General features: G+C 40.3%; 1 protein-coding gene across 1 annotated transcript in view; it reads left to right on the top strand.

Moving 5' to 3' along the window:
- Positions 1 to 7,118, top strand: part of myo16 (myosin XVI) — an 80,993-nt gene extending 73,875 nt beyond the window's left edge. The window contains exons 34-35 of the mRNA XM_062432089.1: positions 282 to 367; positions 6,948 to 7,118. Coding sequence (XP_062288073.1) covers positions 282 to 367; positions 6,948 to 7,118 — 257 coding nt within the window. The remainder of the gene's footprint in view (positions 1 to 281; positions 368 to 6,947) is intronic.
- Positions 7,119 to 17,077: the final 9,959 nt, after the last annotated feature.

Below are 17,077 nucleotides of genomic sequence, written 5' to 3'. Positions count from 1 at the left end.
AGAGAAGATAGGAATGCAAGAGGAGGAGAAGGTGTTACAAAGAATGAGAGGGACATAACAATAAATTAGTGTCCTAAAAAAAAGAAAAGAAGATTGACCACAGTGTGTCTGAAAAATGTTTTTTTGGGGGGGGGGGGGAAACCCTCAACCCCTCAACCCCTCTGCCAGTTGCTTATGCTTGAAGAGTGAGGTGTCCTTCAGTGTATACGTACCTGTGTGTGGCAGGACCTCCGGTCAGATATTGGCACTTTGTGAGATTGGTTTTGATATTGTGTGTGCAGGGTTGCTGGAGGATGAGAGTCACAGCAAGTCAAACTCGTCCAGCTCAGCCTCTCTGCACAGACACATGGACAGCCATCATACTCAGGTAAAGACAGCAGGACGGGCACGTCAAGTGAGAGACACACAGACACACATATACATTGTATTGTATGTGTGTAATGTTATCACAATAAATTGATGATACACATTACACTGATGTCAACAGGTGATTTGCACGCACATATACATGCTTACAAACACATATCACATACACACTCCTAATTAAAGCTATATCAGGCCTGTATTTTGTTTGGCTTTGACATATTGATAGGACAGGAAAGTGGCCTCCTTTGAACAACATGCACCACTCATCACGTACACTTTCTCTGTCTCCGACCACAGGTGTATGGTTACAGCATCGAATTTTCATGCATGCACACACACGTACACACATGCATACATATTGACACACAGTGGAAACCATCTTTTCAAAACAAACATACGCCACAAACTTAGAAATAGAAAAACGTAAAGATATAAGAGCTTAACCAGCTTGTTTACACTCACATGACTGACATACAAACCCCGGCAGGGAGAAGCAGTCACAACATAAACAGTAAGACACAAGGCGCTCATGATGATTATCACATGCTGTATCTTCACCCCAGACAAACAAAAACAGACACTCAATGAACCAAATGAGTCTTTGAAAAAACATCCAGCCTAAGAAACACTTCTTATGCTTTTTCTCTGGCCACAAAGTTACTTGCGTAGTCTGAAGAATTAGCTTGGTGTATTAGATTTACAATATAATTTTGTATAATTTCCCAACATTTGAGATGATTTGTCAAAACCCGTTTGCCAAATATTCACTGGCACAGAAAAGATAAATTACAAATATTACACTCACATCTTCTCTATGTCAATCCTAACCCTCTCTTTAACACACACACACCCACACATACACACACTCAAATACACACACAATTTCTCCCTTTGTGCTGTTAGGAAGATTATACAGGCTAAGCAGTGAACCGAAAAAAAGAACATATATTTATTCAGGACATTAGCTGCCAGAATAGTAATTGATCTACAGATGTTGCCATTTTAGCTTTTACTGCACACGTCACAGCCCAATACAGGTTTCATCTGGAAGACATTTTATAATTAAAGTCTTACACAATAGAATCCACACTTTAAATACTCTCCTCAACATTCTTTGTTGTTATTGTTTCACTGCATTGTGTCTTACTGAATACAGCTGCTCTTGTCTGCACTCAAAAGAAAGTTTCACCACACTGAAACTGAATCTGATTCATCACAGACTGCATCAGTCAGTGATAGCAGCACTATCATTGGTGCCTGAAGCACAAAATTGAGCAAAGCACACAGTGAGCCACTTTCAGAGCAGCTTAAGACCCACCATCTGAAAGATACTTCCACAAAAGAAGTGCAGGCATGCTGTGCACCCACTTCACAATCCTCAGGTCGACTAAATGTTGTATCCACAACGTTATCTTCTTTTGAGTTTTGATGTGTGCCAGCACACCAGTTTAGAGGCTGTGTGGGTCTTTAAACAAATTTGAAGCACATTCTTGGTGGTTCTATGTTTCTGTACTTTGTTTTTATTATTAGTGTGTGTGTGTGTGTGTGTGTGTGTGTGTGTGTGTGTGTGTGTGTGTGTGTGGGGGGGGGGGGGGGGGGGGGGTGTATGTGTTGGATGATTGGGTTTTATTTTTATTTCTCAAATTCCATGTTTTTTTCAATTTTTTCTGTTAAATGTTTCTTTTATGTAAAGCACATTGAGTTGCCACTGTGTATGAAATGCGCTATATAAATAAAACTGCCTTGCCTTGCCTTGCCTAATGTAAGTGTGCAGTTTTTTAAAGGTTTTCCTTAGAGTGTGAACAATTGGGATGTTCTCTTGTACCCAAATGTGTCTGTTTCTCTCCCTTTGATTCTAATGAGTTTGGCTGTCGCTCTCACTCCCTCCTTTATCTTCCAGAGGGGTCATCTCAACTTTTCTCCGTTCGGTGCAGGGGCCGCCCTCTAAAACAGCGAGGGGGGCAGGGGGGGCTCACTGGGAGCCCTGTCCACATGTAGGGATGTGGTGAGTGTATGTCATGCCTCGCTGCTCTCCACCCTTTAATAGCAGTGTTTTTCATAGACCTTGTGCAGGATCATGCCAGTAGTGACCCTTATTTTGTTGGACTTCAGAAGTTGGAAGTTTTGTCTAAGTTTAAAGTAAGAGTAATACTCCACCCCAAAGTCTATTTTTGGAGTATGGAAGACTTCCCTGCTGTAGACTTTAAAGGTTTGCTCCTTCTTAGAGAATGAAGGCTGTGGTCATCTTGAATTCATTTAAGTCACAATGGATTCAGTAGTATTTATGGCAGGAAAAAATATACAATTAAAACAATATTTTGATCAAAATTATTGGTATTCATGATCCAGTGATTCAGCTTGTGAAAATGTGGGTCCTTGAAAAAACCATGAAAACCACTGCTTTTGCAGGACATCATCTCAGCTTTACGTGTTCCCTTTATTTATTGTGCTCGTTATTCTTTAACACTGGTCTGGAATCAGATTAGCTATCTGTCCTTTCTCCTGGGGCAAAAAGTCTGATGATGATCCTAGAATCAGTGACACTTCTGCTTTTGTTCTTCCACTTGTTTTTTTCGCCGTCATTTCTGTTAGAAAACTGCAGCTCTCTTATTCATCTGAAGGGGTTTTACGTTGCTGAATCCATTACACAATCCCCTTTTAAAACCCTTTTCAGACTCTTTTTTTCAGCATCTTTTAACATCTCAGAGTTGTACAACCTTTACAATCTTCATTCAGTTGTGCCTAATTGTCTGTAAGTAAGAGCTGGTCAGTGAGAATGTGAGAGTGAAGCTGTGTATACTCACTGTTACTATTGAAACATGGAAAGGGGTACGCTTTTATCTTGGTTCCATACCTCAATAATCTGGCGTGTTGTCTGGAATAGGTTCGTTACTGTGAGTTCCTTCAAGAGATGGGAGCAACTCTGTGACCCAGAATGCCTTTCAATTAGCTGCATTCCAGATGTGTTTATGTAGGATCAAAAGATCTAATGAGATAAATGAAAAGGAAAGGATGAAGGAAGACGAGAGGGACAAATAACTTGGTTAGGAATGAATGGACTGGCTTGTTTTGGTATCTGTAGTTACTAGTCAACAGCAGACCGACTGCTGAATTATTTGGTGGCACCAAGATTATTATTCTTTGTTTATCACTTCAAGGTCTAGGCAGTGATGGCATTTAAAGTGGGAGAATGACTGTGCCGCATGTTTGTTTCTCAGAATAAGAACATTTACAGGTTGAGAAGGACAGAGAGAGAGCCTTGTGTCTCTGCATGAATCCCCTGTGTGTGCTGGGGTTAAAGCGAATGTGTGAGTAAAGGTGTGATGCTAGTTTCTCTGAAGTCCCCCTATCACTATCCAGTGCAATTGCCAGGAAAGAGCTCACATATAAGTCATCAGTGACTACCATCATCTCTCCTACTGCAGTTCTATTCCACTCATTGCGGTCTCTCCACCCATACATCAGTGTGTGTGAACTGGTTGCAGTTTTTCTATGGAGGATTTCCTTCCTCTTTAACAGTGTTTCTCCTGTTATCTGTAGAATAGTGATTGTAGAAGTACTCGACATTTAGAGACCTGTTTTTAGCTGCTTTGTAAATAATATGGAACATGTATTGATTTTCTCGTGTAAGCATTTGTGCAAATGATTTAAACTGTTGCGTCTTATTTCAATTCTTTGCTCAGTGTCTATGTGATGCACACACAGCCTTCCTTGAACCCATCCCCCACCCAATTGTAAACCACACAGTTATCCACAAGGGTGTAGGGGAGGGAGCCAACATCCAAACCAACATGTTAATGGCTTGGTAATGTTATGGTAATAATATGATAATGCAGGACGACTACTGGTCATTCCCAGCTGTCACTCATTGATTGGATGTCCTGAGGCCGCAGAGTGTGACAATAACCTTTGAACTTCTCCACACAAAGCAAGCAATTTCCAGTGCCAAACAACTGTACATGCTGTACTGGGCCCAATCTAACACAGACTGAGAAATGTCATGTAAGTTTTCTGATCGTTCCCATCCAGTGCCTCAATCAGAAAATGTTTTATTAAGGCTACTATATGAAATTTGGTTCAGCATTCTAATAGTATTTTCTGTCACTGGGGCAGCTGTGGTTCAGAAAGTAGAGCAGGATGTTCATTAATCAAGTGTCAGTGGTTCCCCAGCACCACCTGTCAAAGTGTTCTTGGGCAAGATCATAGACTGTATATAGAGATGGATGTAGTGAGGTGACATCACCCATTGATTTATATTGGAGCTGGTTTGAAGAGTTGCTGTTTAAGGCCATCTTTTCCATTTGGAGCCAGGACCTTCCAAATAAGAAGTGCAGGATATTGCCCTCCCTTGAAAACACACCTTGTTACCTCAGACTGAAGCAAATGCAAGCTTACTGGGAAAACCAAGCAAAGCACACTAATGTCAGCTGCTGTAGCTAAATCGTGGTAACTTCCAGCCAGTGGTATGTTTTTATGGGTGAATTATACTTTTTTACATATGTATACAGTACACTATGTATATATTAAAGTTCACCCCCTCTTGAGCAGCTTTTACAACAATAGCAGTAAGTGTGCTCCTAGTCAGTGTGCTTTGAAGCACCAGTTTGGGGAGGCTGCTTTTCTGTTTCAACATGAGAATACCTGTGTGTATAAAGTGCGGCCCATAAAGAAATGGTTTTCCAAATGTGGAGTGGAAGAACTTGAATGGTCTGCACAGAGTCCTGACCTCACCTTTGGGATGAACTGGAACGCAGAGTTTAAGACCTGCAGGCCTTATCACCCAACATCAGTGGCCCGCCTCACTAATGCACTTGAGGTTAAATGAAGGCAAATCCCTGCAGCCAGGTTCCAAAACCTTGAAGAAAGAGCAGAAGATAAAGCATCATATTACCCATGCCCATGGCATTTGAATAGATGTTCAACAGTGTAATGTTTGAGTGTCAACATACTTGCAACAAGACATCATCAAGATCAAGATACCAAGCAGGCTAAATATTAAGACCTGTCAGGAAGTCCAAGTCCTGTAGTGTGAAGAGTGTTGTGACTGGCAGTGAGGGCGTAGATGAGCTACAGCCAATGAGACCCCAAGACACGGGGTGAAGGGAAACCTGGGGGAAGAGTCATAATACCTGCAACACGACAACATCAACATGGCTACAAGAAAAATTCCACGGCCTGCTTGGACCCAAGAAATGAAGGAAAATTTAGTTGAACTTTGGCAACGAGCACCAATGCCTTTTTAAGGACAAAAATCCTTTCTTGTGCATAGTCATTTCCTATGTCACTTCTCACACATGTGTTTTCGTGACAAAAGATAGTTTGGAGACCAGACAGACTCGTTGGGGTTCCTCCTGGTGAAAGATCTTGTAATGTGTGACCACTTGTTGTCTATCAGTCATGTACTATGCAAACCACAACTTCAAGATTACAGTTGTTAAAAATGTGTCACTTCTCCACAAAGGAGAACAACTTTTTAAAATGTAATGATGTAATACATTTTTTTCAAAAATGAGTGTTATCAGCACCAGCTGTTTATTTTGATGAGCTTAAATACTGATATTCACCTAACATTAGTGGGTGGAAATGCATATTAATTCACAGTATTTCTTTGCCAATTGACTGGAAATGTGATTAAAATTTGGCCTGCATTTGGATGGAGCCTTACTTGAGAGATCCATTTGCAGGCTTTGGTATTTGTTTGAGGTATTTGTTGATGGTAAGAAAATTCTAAAGTAGAGTAATGCCTGTCTTATCCTTTAAATCTCCTCTCGAAACAAGAGGGAACACTTTTTGCCCTTTAACAGCCCGTCAACTTGCCACCATTTTAACCTCGGTGTCCTAATCTGGTATGGATCATTTGAGCTCAGTCATGTTGCTTGCATTACTGAGGGAGATTGGAATTCCTGTGTCATTGATTTGCCTGGGTATTGACTGACAGATGACTGATGATGTGCTCCATACAGGGTGTGCATGTGTGCACTATGCGACCTGTGATAAAATAGAAGAAACACTTGAGGTCCTCACTGCAGGGTTCCTACTGTCATTTACAAGATCTTCTTTTAGGTCATATATGGAGGATCCAGACACAGAATATGGAATGAGTTGCTGTTAAAGCTGTTAGTAAGAGAAAGGATTCCCCCCTCTGCCTCCAGATATATCAACTGTCTCATGAGATGGCTCAGTGCCAGCCCCAGATTCATCTCTGCATTAGAGTAAGTCAGAGAAAAATTGTCCCATTATGAGTAGAGAAGCCCAGTGATCACTGCCTCTCTCAAGATGATGTATAAGACAAAACTGTGTCCTATATTTCTTGCTCTGTAGGGGGTAATCTCTCATGGTGACATGATCAGAATTTTTTTTTTGTCTTGTTTATTTCAATTTTTTTTATGGTTTCATAGAACCCTGCTTGCCATTCACACTCCACCTCCAATCAAAGCCTGGTCATTTCAGCTGCCTGCCATCTTTATGTTGATCCTTCCAGGAGAAAGTAATCATTGATGTGATTTCAATGTAAACACACTCTAATCTTGCCTCTCACTTTCTCCTCCCTTCTCTCGGCTCACCCTCCACCTCTGCCTCAGGTGTTCCAGAGGCTACGTCTGTCCAACGGGGATGAGGGCACTGCACTTGGGGAGCTTCTGCGATGGCGGCAAGCACAGTGTGAGGGGCCGGGCGATTGGAAGCACCGTCCACCTCAGTCTCCACCCCTGACCCCTGCGCTGTTCTGGACCAACAGGAAGGCCTCCCCATGACGAATGTGTGGTGCAGGCACATGTATTGGTTCCTCCGTCTCTTTCTCCTCAGGCACACATGCTCTTTTTCTTTTTTTCTTTTTTTTTTGTTAATGCGGACCAAGTAACCTCAAAGCCCAGAGGCTAGGCCGAAGCTCAAAGCCCCAAAGCATGGGCCTAGTCACTGGGATGATGGTACTGCCTCACCACCTTTGAACTTGACTGTGGAGGTTGCCCCCACCCAACCTGTATAAGAGAAGCTCAGCACTATGAGACGCTAATTAGCGTCAGCCATGAAAAATTATTGAAAGGTAAACACAGTGGCGATTCCTGGGAAGCTTTTTTGTGATCAAATATTTTATGAACAGACAGAAATCACATCATTATTATTATTATTGTTATTATTATTATTATTATTATTGTTATTATTATTATTATTATTATTATTTATTTTTACACAGATATAAAGTGTATAATGGGATTGCAGGATTGAAGAGCAGAGTAGCAGTATTCTTGTGGTAGCCAGATATTATGCTAGCTGATCATGATTTACTGCTGCACACAAAGGAGCTCCACCCCAAAACACGGTGCTGATTAAACTTGATGTGCTGTCCTGTGATATGTTCCCATCCATGGGTGCTTGTGTGTGAACCCTTCCCCACCCTCCATTCCCCGAGTTTCGGACCTCTCTAAAGTTTACAAGTCAACCAATGCCTTTTGACGCCTCCAGTTTTTAGCACCAATGAACTGGCTTAGACATGGGTCCTTTTCAGGTACACAGCTCTTCAATTAGCCCCTCACATCTGGGCTTTTAAGTGCTACTGCAGCCCTGGCAACGGGCGACCAGGGGTCAGGGTAACCTCAGTAATATCCCAAGGTGCACTTTTCTTCCCCATTGTTACCACCAGCCTTGAGGGAAAAAAAAACCTCTGGCCAAATACAAACTACTGCACTTACCTTTACTATGAAAGGGGATCCTAACTAAAAACCTGCATTGGTTGAAGGTATAAAAATAAAGCTACAAAAAACATAGCTTTAGCTGACAGGTATATAGTTCATGTTGTGAACATGAAACTCTGTGCCAAAGTAACACAACGTGTGACAGATATGTCTGAACGAACAAGTATAATTATACAAACATGTTGAAGTGTACAATAGTTCCCATATTGTCATATACAGTATGTACAGACTGCACAAATGACCACATCTTAGCTTTTCCTTTGGTTCAGTGATGATTTTACAGACTGTTTCTATTAAATCAAAAGAACACGTTGAAAAGAGGGAAAACAACAACAGTGTACACTTGAAAAGTTGCGACTTAACTCTCATTGTGTCTCACCAACAGCTGAACAGTTTCATATATGTTCAGTGTTGTTCAGGAGACTGTGCAGAGCTCAGGAACTCACGCACAGATGAACTCGATGTTTGTACAGATTCCTCCACCCTGGGTGTGTCTGAATATGCGCCCCTTACCTTCTATGTCAGCCCTCCTCCCTTCAGCTCCTCTGCCTACTTGACCCTAACAAACAGACCCTCTTTGACCCCTCCCCCGACTTCCTAATGGATCAAACCGGCTCTACGGGTGTTTCCATAGTAACCGCTCTGTAAATACTGACTAGTGTCATATGTTCTAGCTTTTACTATAGCAGGAAAGCACAGAGAATGAATTGAAAGATGAGAAAAGGGATGAGATAATACTGTCTATGATGGTGAAACTGAGATTTAAGAATGTCTTGGGTCAGATGCAATGACTGAGGTAAAGAGAAGAGGTTTATTTTAAAATGTGAAAATCTTTTTTTCAGAATGATTGTCTATCGCTATGAAATTCTTTATACTCTATTTAATATTATTTTTTTTCCCCCTCTCGACCCCATTGTCCCGTTCCTACGATGCAAGGCAGGTATTTTCATTGTATTTGGATGTTTTATTGCACAATGTTTATGTGGTGTTGTGCTGACTTCTGTAATGGGCTGGGTGTGTCTCAACAAGCTGTTTGATCTCCAAGGATCAGTCTGAATTGTTAGAGCCACAAAGTATCAATAGCTCTAATTGATTTCTCATTCCCACTGATCACCCACAATGTGTCCAATTGATTCAGCCTTACGAATTAGCAGCACCATCACAGAATCGATCTCAGCTGCTGTTGGCGCATGAAGGTGCACTAATATTCAAGAGGAATTGGAAGAGACCACTGATATTCACAACATATATGGCGAATCAGCTGAGCTGCATTTTCGACTGACTGGCTGAATGTATAAATGCAAATTTTATTTGACTGCCTGTGCACATCGAAGGAAACCCTGTGTATCTTATTACTGGAACATGCACCTGTATCTAAAGAGTGTATCTAACTGCTTAATGTGATTATTGTCTTCAGAATTTATGTATGCAGTTTTTTTAAAAGCAAGTTAATAACGATGCAGCATTCCTGATAAGATATTGATTTGCTCCACGATTCACACCTTGTGTGCTGTGATTGGGGTTGCATGAGTAGCGCTTCTGCGCAATGCATTACTGTGTGAAACATTTTTATCATAGTTCGATTCAGCTCAGTCATACAAGGATTTAAACCCATCTATCATCGAACAAAGTAGACAGGAGCCAAGATCAAGCTAGTCAACCTTGCCAATACCAATGAAAGAGAGTTTGTAACCTCTGTATTGGTCCTTTGTTATGAAAATGTTATGTGCATTGCTACAGTTTTGTGTATAACCATGTTTACTGAGATCATGAAATGAGGATTTGTTTTTTTAAAGCATATCAGTGCTATTTACCTTGCATGACCACATGTTTGGCCTGGCCTTTTATGACGTGCTCATGCTGGAAATATTAAAAAAAAAGACTATCAAATGTGAAGGACTGCTTCCCACTGCACTGTGAATCACTGCACTGTCCCCTGTCACGTTCGTCATCCATCCACATCCACCCTTTAACTGGACCGCACATGTCAGCGGCCTCATATCCAATACCTGATGACCTAGCTCAGTCTGTCTAAGCATACCAAACTGTGGCAGCCACATTACTGCCAGTATTGTTGTTAATCAGGAATCTATAAATCCTCTGCTCTGAGATCAGCTCTCTGGTGCTACAGCCAGTGCAGAATGGCCATTTTATTGTCCCCAGTCCATGTATAGTTGTCCTAAGACACAATATTTTAGCACCTAAACAGGGGTATCTCACTGCCTTTCATAGTGTTGTCGGGTTTTTTTTATTGTATTCTTTCTTTTGTACATGACATACAGTATATTTTAACCTGCATACATCTGTGTTTGTGGAAAGAAAAAAAGATTGTACGTGATATTTCATAATTATTATGTTCCCAATGTTTTATAAGTACTGTACCTGTACAGCAATAAAGCACAATTGTGGCAGTGCTTGTCTTTATCTGTGTGTGTGTGTGTGTGTGTGTGTGTGTGTGTGTGTGTGTGTGTGTGTGTGTGTGTGCGGGCGTGCGTGCGTGCGTGCGTGCGTGCTCTGTCATGATTGTTTGGTATTTTAATATGTAAGAAATGTTAGTGTTCTTTTGGAAAAGTAAGTACAAACTAAAGTTGCAGTTGCAATTGGTGTGGAGTATAAGTGTAAATTAGCATAAAGCAGAGATGCATACAATTTTAATGATGCATAGTACTTGAGTTAATGTTCTTAGTTACATACCACCACTGTTGTGGCATATGGTGTGGTTGTGCTTGTCACTGTAAATATCTCAGTATTCGCAGGAAGTACAAAATATTACAAGTGAAAATCGGGATGGTCAGAGCAAATTGAGCAACAGTTAGTTGTAGACAATGTTCTGCCAAACAGGAGTGAAAGCAAGATTATCACAGTGGAACAGAGGTGTTGCATTGTACATTCTTACTAACTTCAGTGTCATCCAGCCTTACAGTTTGGGTTTCATTTATCCAAGTTTTGGGACGTCTGTCCCGAGATTTATGCCACAGTCCCAGATAATTGTAAGCCTGAAGAACTGGGGGAATTGAGCAACTGCTTTTTTAGAAGTACAACTGGTGCAACTGTTTACAGCGCAACCAAACAAACACACATTGTTTTAATAAAGAAGTCTATCAGTCTATAATAATTGCAACCATGATCCAGTTTCATGCTTCACAAGGCGTGAGCAGTTTTCCACACAACACAGCTTGGGAGAGTAAAAGGAGTTGATTACCTTGCTGAAGAGCTGGAGATGTGCAGTCAGTCTGCAACTGTTCATCCAACAGCTCACTGTGGCTGCTCCTTGTTTCATTACTCGACTGCAAAACTTCTAAATGATCCTTTAATGAAAAAATGCTGATGGCAACAGTTATTTTCTAGACGCATTTTGAAAATCCATCCCATGTTTTAATGTGAACCAGCTGCAGTAGGAATTGTTAGGCTTGAATTAGCAGCAACTTAATACGGCTCTGATACCATGTCAGGATAATAAAACAATAAACAGTGAAGCTGTTATTGATTTAGATAAAATCATGAAAAGAGTAATGCTTGATGGCATACATGACATGTCTCCCTTATGATTGTGAAAACAAGTGAAGTGTAATCATAGATTGTAAATACATTGGATGGCTATTGCTGAAAAAATTATCACACGTCAGAAAATGGGCGTGATGTCATGAAAATGAATATTACTTCACTTTATTGTAGACATGTTTAACTACTAAAGATGTGATCTCTGCTACATCACTGTAAAGTGCATTCTGGAAGTTTCACATATTTGTGTTATGTGCGTATTAAACCAAGATTGAGTTACAAAGTAGTTTTGTTGTCACAACATTGTGCTTGTCTGTACACGCCTAAAACGCAGGTTTAAGATGAGTGCATAGAAACTCTCCCTTCAGAAAGTGAAAGCAGTCAAGTGAGCATCAGACTCTGCACATAAATCATTTTTCACAGCAAAGTTCAAACATTCATGTGATGCAACAATAAGAAAAACACATTTTTGGGAAAGGGGAGACTTTAATAAATTTAGTGACCACATCTGTTTCCAGAAACTGTCCCTGTGACTGTTTAACGCACAAACTTCACTGGGAGGTTTTAAAGCTTATCGATCAGACTGGAGCAAACCAGTCCCCAGGCTGTTTATAAGTCAACATAAACCCACAAAAGCTTTTTTAAAGATTTCTTCAGGTAAAAAGTAGTTTTAATGAAAACTGTTGACAGTGAGGTCTGTATTATCCATAGTAATGAGGACAATGTATCTGAAGAGAGATGTTGAGAGAGAGAAATGAAAGTTTTCAATGTTGTGCATTTGCTGTCAATATATTTGGATGGGGGCGGAAGTTTGTGGGAACCAATATAATGTTAGTGTGATGTGACATTTCTCAGGAGTTTGTCACATCCAGGTATTGACTAACCTGCGGTGGTTTCTGTTGAGAATCAGGTCAAGACAAGCACAAGCTGCAGCTGAATAACTGAACAGTGTTTTCCCACATTAATAATCTGCTATAGTAACTTGGAGGAATGTTTCTGCTGGCAGCGTCACCTCATAGAGTGTGGGAGCCTGTGTTTGAAGTCTATGTGTCACAGTAAACAGCTCCTTCCAGGGGGCACTGAGTCATACGCATCCTGGTGTGTGTACAGTATGATTGTACACTTAATAGATGAGAAGCTGAAAAAACAGTTGAGTGAAGTCAACAGTTGAACAAGATTGATGAGCATTTTTAAACTGCCTCAAAACAAAAGAGGCAGTGTAAAAAGTGGTCACTACTTTACATTTTAAAGTCATGATGCAACGTAATGGCTTGTGTAAGATTGCCATTTAGGAGATGCACTCACAGGCCTCTAGAGTCACAAATCAAAAAGATTGTTTCTATAAATTTAATGCAAAATTGATGCTAAATCAGAGATGTTTTATTTCCTGTGTAAAATCGGATCTAACAGACAACAAATGCCATTAGACACCAAATTCAACTCAACATGTAAGTGCAGGATGATTGGTTAGTTTGGTTGTTTAGTATGAAGATAAAATAAACAAACTGAGTGCAACCGATGCAGAACGTTCTTCATGAAAACACCACATTTACCACTTACACAAACTTTGATTATTTGACTGTATTAAAACTAATTTAAACATAGATCAACCCATTTTGATACTTTGCCAAATACTGTTTTTCCCTATACATGCATTCTTATATTGACACGGCATAAATGGTACGGCTATGCCTGTTAAAAAGATCAGACCTAATAATTTAATATGTACTGTTAAATCAAATGTTCTACAACTGCTGATAAGAGAAAACAAATAATACTGCGACTCTCTTCAATGGAAATCTTATATGAGCCATTATATTGGATTATGACTTCAAAATGTAAAGCAGTGAACCCTCTGTTGGACAAACTTCAATTTGCCCAGTCAGTTGATCGATCTGAATGAGTTTAGGCACAAAACAGTCAGCAGATCCTCTTGCAATTTTGACCAAGACTTGTTTTGAAGACTTTGCTTCAGGCTGAAAGACTGGTTCATTGAATCTTCACTTGGTGCAATGTGTTCTGTGCAATCTTGAGAACATAATTAAACAAATTAATATTAAGTGTAGCTTTGGGGTCACAGACAGAAAAACATTGTTACACTCATTAACATGTGCATGTGGTAATTTGTGCATACAGCATTGCACCACAGCGAATGAATCACAAATGAACTTCATGTTTTGCACAACTCCAGTAGACACTTGACGCATGGTTGTGGATTTGCTTGGGAGCAGTGAAGAATTGTGGAGAGTAAACAATTTGATCCAATCTCATTACCGCCATTAGGCGAGGTTACCTTTTCACTCCCCTTTTGTTACATGTTCTCTTTCTTGTTTGTTTTTTTTTGTTTCTGGAAAATCAGACATTAAGATTTCATTCAGACATTTTGTGCTGATCTGACCCTTTTCACATATAAATTGATGAGCTGGTTGTTGCAACCAAATTTTAATGATTTAAGTAGCCTCCTTGAGGACTGAGATTGATCGTCTTCACTGCTGCATAAGAGAACACATTCAATATGGTACTGTGGTATTACTTTATATTGCAGTCATTGCTGTTTGCATGCACGCATGGAGCATTCAGGTCTTGTGCCTCTCAGTCTCCACCTGAAGTGTCTCATTTGTTTTCTCTTTTCAGAAGTGAAGTCATTCTGGGTTTTTATTCTCATGTGCTAGGTCCTGTGAAACCACTGCTTATTCAAGTCAGTACTGCTGTCAGTTTCTCCTCACCTGCACATCCTCTATTTTAGTTAGATTTTGAATCTTTGCAGTATGTAACATTTAAACATGTCTAACTTAACTATGGATTACTTGCACTATACAGCTACCTGCAAATATAAATGCACATATTGGTGTTTGAACCTGATATGGTTTCTTTTTTTTGTCTGATTTCTTCGGGTTGAAAAGGAAGGACGGGTACATGGCCAGGAGGTCCCAATACACCCTGACTTATACGCACACTGAGGTTGGATGGTCCAGCAGAAAGCCAATAACTGAGCTGAGGAAGATGATGAAGATGGTGGTTGGACTGACAACCTGACACCTTTCATGGAGGACCATTTGTTTATTTGCCCTAAACAGCCAACATACCAGTCATAAATTAGCTCAGCTGTAATCTAGCTGGAACACGCCATGCCGGCAAGAGTGTAAGTCTGATTTGGAAAGTGGTGGGGACATAAATTTGGCACGGGGTCTGAAGTCATTGCATTTCATGCAATTCTACAAAATATACTATGACTATAGTATTTTCTCGAAATTATCAGTACGTTGAAATGTCTGCCTCCATCTCTCTCTGATGTTTGTATGCACAACCATTATGTAATACACTGTCACTGATCACTATATTTGCTTAGATTTAGTCTCACACATGGGATGAATTGTCTTTTAACAGTTACTTTAGAAGGATGTGCTCAATGAGATAACATTATAGCACACAGTTCTGTCTCTCTCTGATACCTGTATTGACGAATGAAAAGCTCAAATCAGATGGATGTGCTCTTTGAGATAGTTCATAGAGCAAATTCCTCCCTGGTCACTACTCTTTTCTCTCACTTTCAAGCAATGAGCAGGGGTCTCTACTTGCTATACAAAGAATTTGCATACAGTCTTTTGAAAACCAAAAAACACAGGAGCAAAAGTGTAAGGAATGTAAAGAATGCTAATAAATACCACTTTGAGTAGACACTTAATGTCACCTCTAAGAATTTTTGCATATAAATACCCAACTACATTATTTTCTGAAGTTATTTACCTTATTATTATTATCATTTGCCTGAATTAGCATACATCTTTTTGTAATTGTGCTACCATTTGATAGTTGAAGTGTAATCACTTTGTTTAGCTTTGTCTGATTTATCACCCTTTACTTGCCAAAACGTTAAAGAGCAACCTCAGTGAACTAATGTGTGGCAAAATGATGTACAAAAAGGATTTTAAAAAAATATATTGTCATGGAGCCTACTTTCTCCATTTCCAATATGTAATTTTCTTTAGGTGCACATTTCTCTCAACATTTATATGAGCCATGAACTTACTTACATGTTACTCACTTGTGTTTAGTCCCTCTGCTCATGCAGGTTTCCTGTAGGCGGACTTTAATTCCCTGACCTGCCTGACTCTTTATGCAGGGGGTGGAGCTGAGCCTAAACCCAGGGGTGAAGTTGCTCTAGAACGAAACAATAATCTCCTAAATGACCACCAACACACTTTTTAGAAGACCCAAATTTAGCAATTAAGACTCTAATAACTTGGTGGCATTGCACATTAAGGGGCTTATAAATTGGCTTCAGACTCAAGTCATAGTAGTTGCCACCCAGTAAGAATTTGGTAGCTACTTGTTAGTTTTGTAGGATGATGCTTTAGTTGGGGAACAGGCAGGGTATTGATCATTGTGTACTCGTCTTTGTCTACAAACCACCTTTACAAACTCACCAGGGACGGACTGTACAGTACTGTTTGTCTGCATGTTTGTGTTTCTGTGTGTGCTGGAAAAGAAGAGAAAAACAAGACAGGAAGCAGCTGGAAGCTGTATGAGTCCAAACATCTGAGACATTTCAAAGGCTATGAAACACAGGGGTAAACACGAGTCCACCTTCTATTGATTATTTGAGCACTGGTTGGAGGGTTTGTGGGTTTATGTTGACTTATAAACAGCCTGGGGACTGGTTTGCTCCAGTCTGATCGATAAGACAAAGAAAAGGCACAGGTTCGAAGGGCTGTTCCCTTACTGCTTAGCCTTCATTGGTTTTATGATGATGCCAAAGGTTTTTGCTTGTAATGTACATAAAGCTTCAAAGCATGGTCACTCTGTTCCAAGCATTTAAAGGCTGCAGATGTCCATCGTTCTACCCAGCATTACTGCCCACAATAACCATAGTGATCTCCTTCTCCCCTCCTCTTACCCTCCGTCCTGTTTGCCCTCCTCTGACCTCAGAGTTTTTCCCTTTTCACCTCCTCACCCATTTCTCTCTATGGCACAGATTTCTATGTACGTCTCGTGGAGTGTTAAAATCAATAACATCATCTCAACACCATCTCAATTTTCAATTAATGACTTTGAGGTCTGTCTCGCCAGACACATCCATCACATCAGATCAGCCTTCAAAAAATCAGATTAGACACAAACTTACACAAGCAGTGACTCTTACACTTACACAGCCAAAGCCCCCAGTGCACAACACACTCAAAAAAATACTGAAATCGTTTTCTTAAAGCTGCACAGATCAATATTTTATTCAATGGATCAAGACTACGTGTAATGTGAAAAGTGTCACTCGCTGTGACGAGCCCACAAAATGATCATCCCAATCTGGAGTTCAGAAACTGAAGCTGCTACTGCTGCGCTGCTAACATGCTGCTTTCACTACACAGGCTGTGTAGAGATTGTGTTAGCTTACTTTATTCTAATTTTTTCAGTTTTTACGGCTGACAGCTGTGCTCTTATCAACCTTTTTTCAAGTCACAACAGGCAGCTGTTTGTAAAAGCTGAGCAACTAAGAGCCAGATTCTCAGAAGCTAGTAGAG

This window comes from Scomber scombrus, chromosome 13 (assembly GCF_963691925.1).
Source record: "Scomber scombrus chromosome 13, fScoSco1.1, whole genome shotgun sequence".
In the NCBI taxonomy this organism is placed as follows: Eukaryota; Metazoa; Chordata; class Actinopteri; order Scombriformes; family Scombridae; genus Scomber; species Scomber scombrus.
Note: the sequence above shows the minus strand (reverse complement) of the source record. Positions and strands in the feature narration are given on the sequence as shown.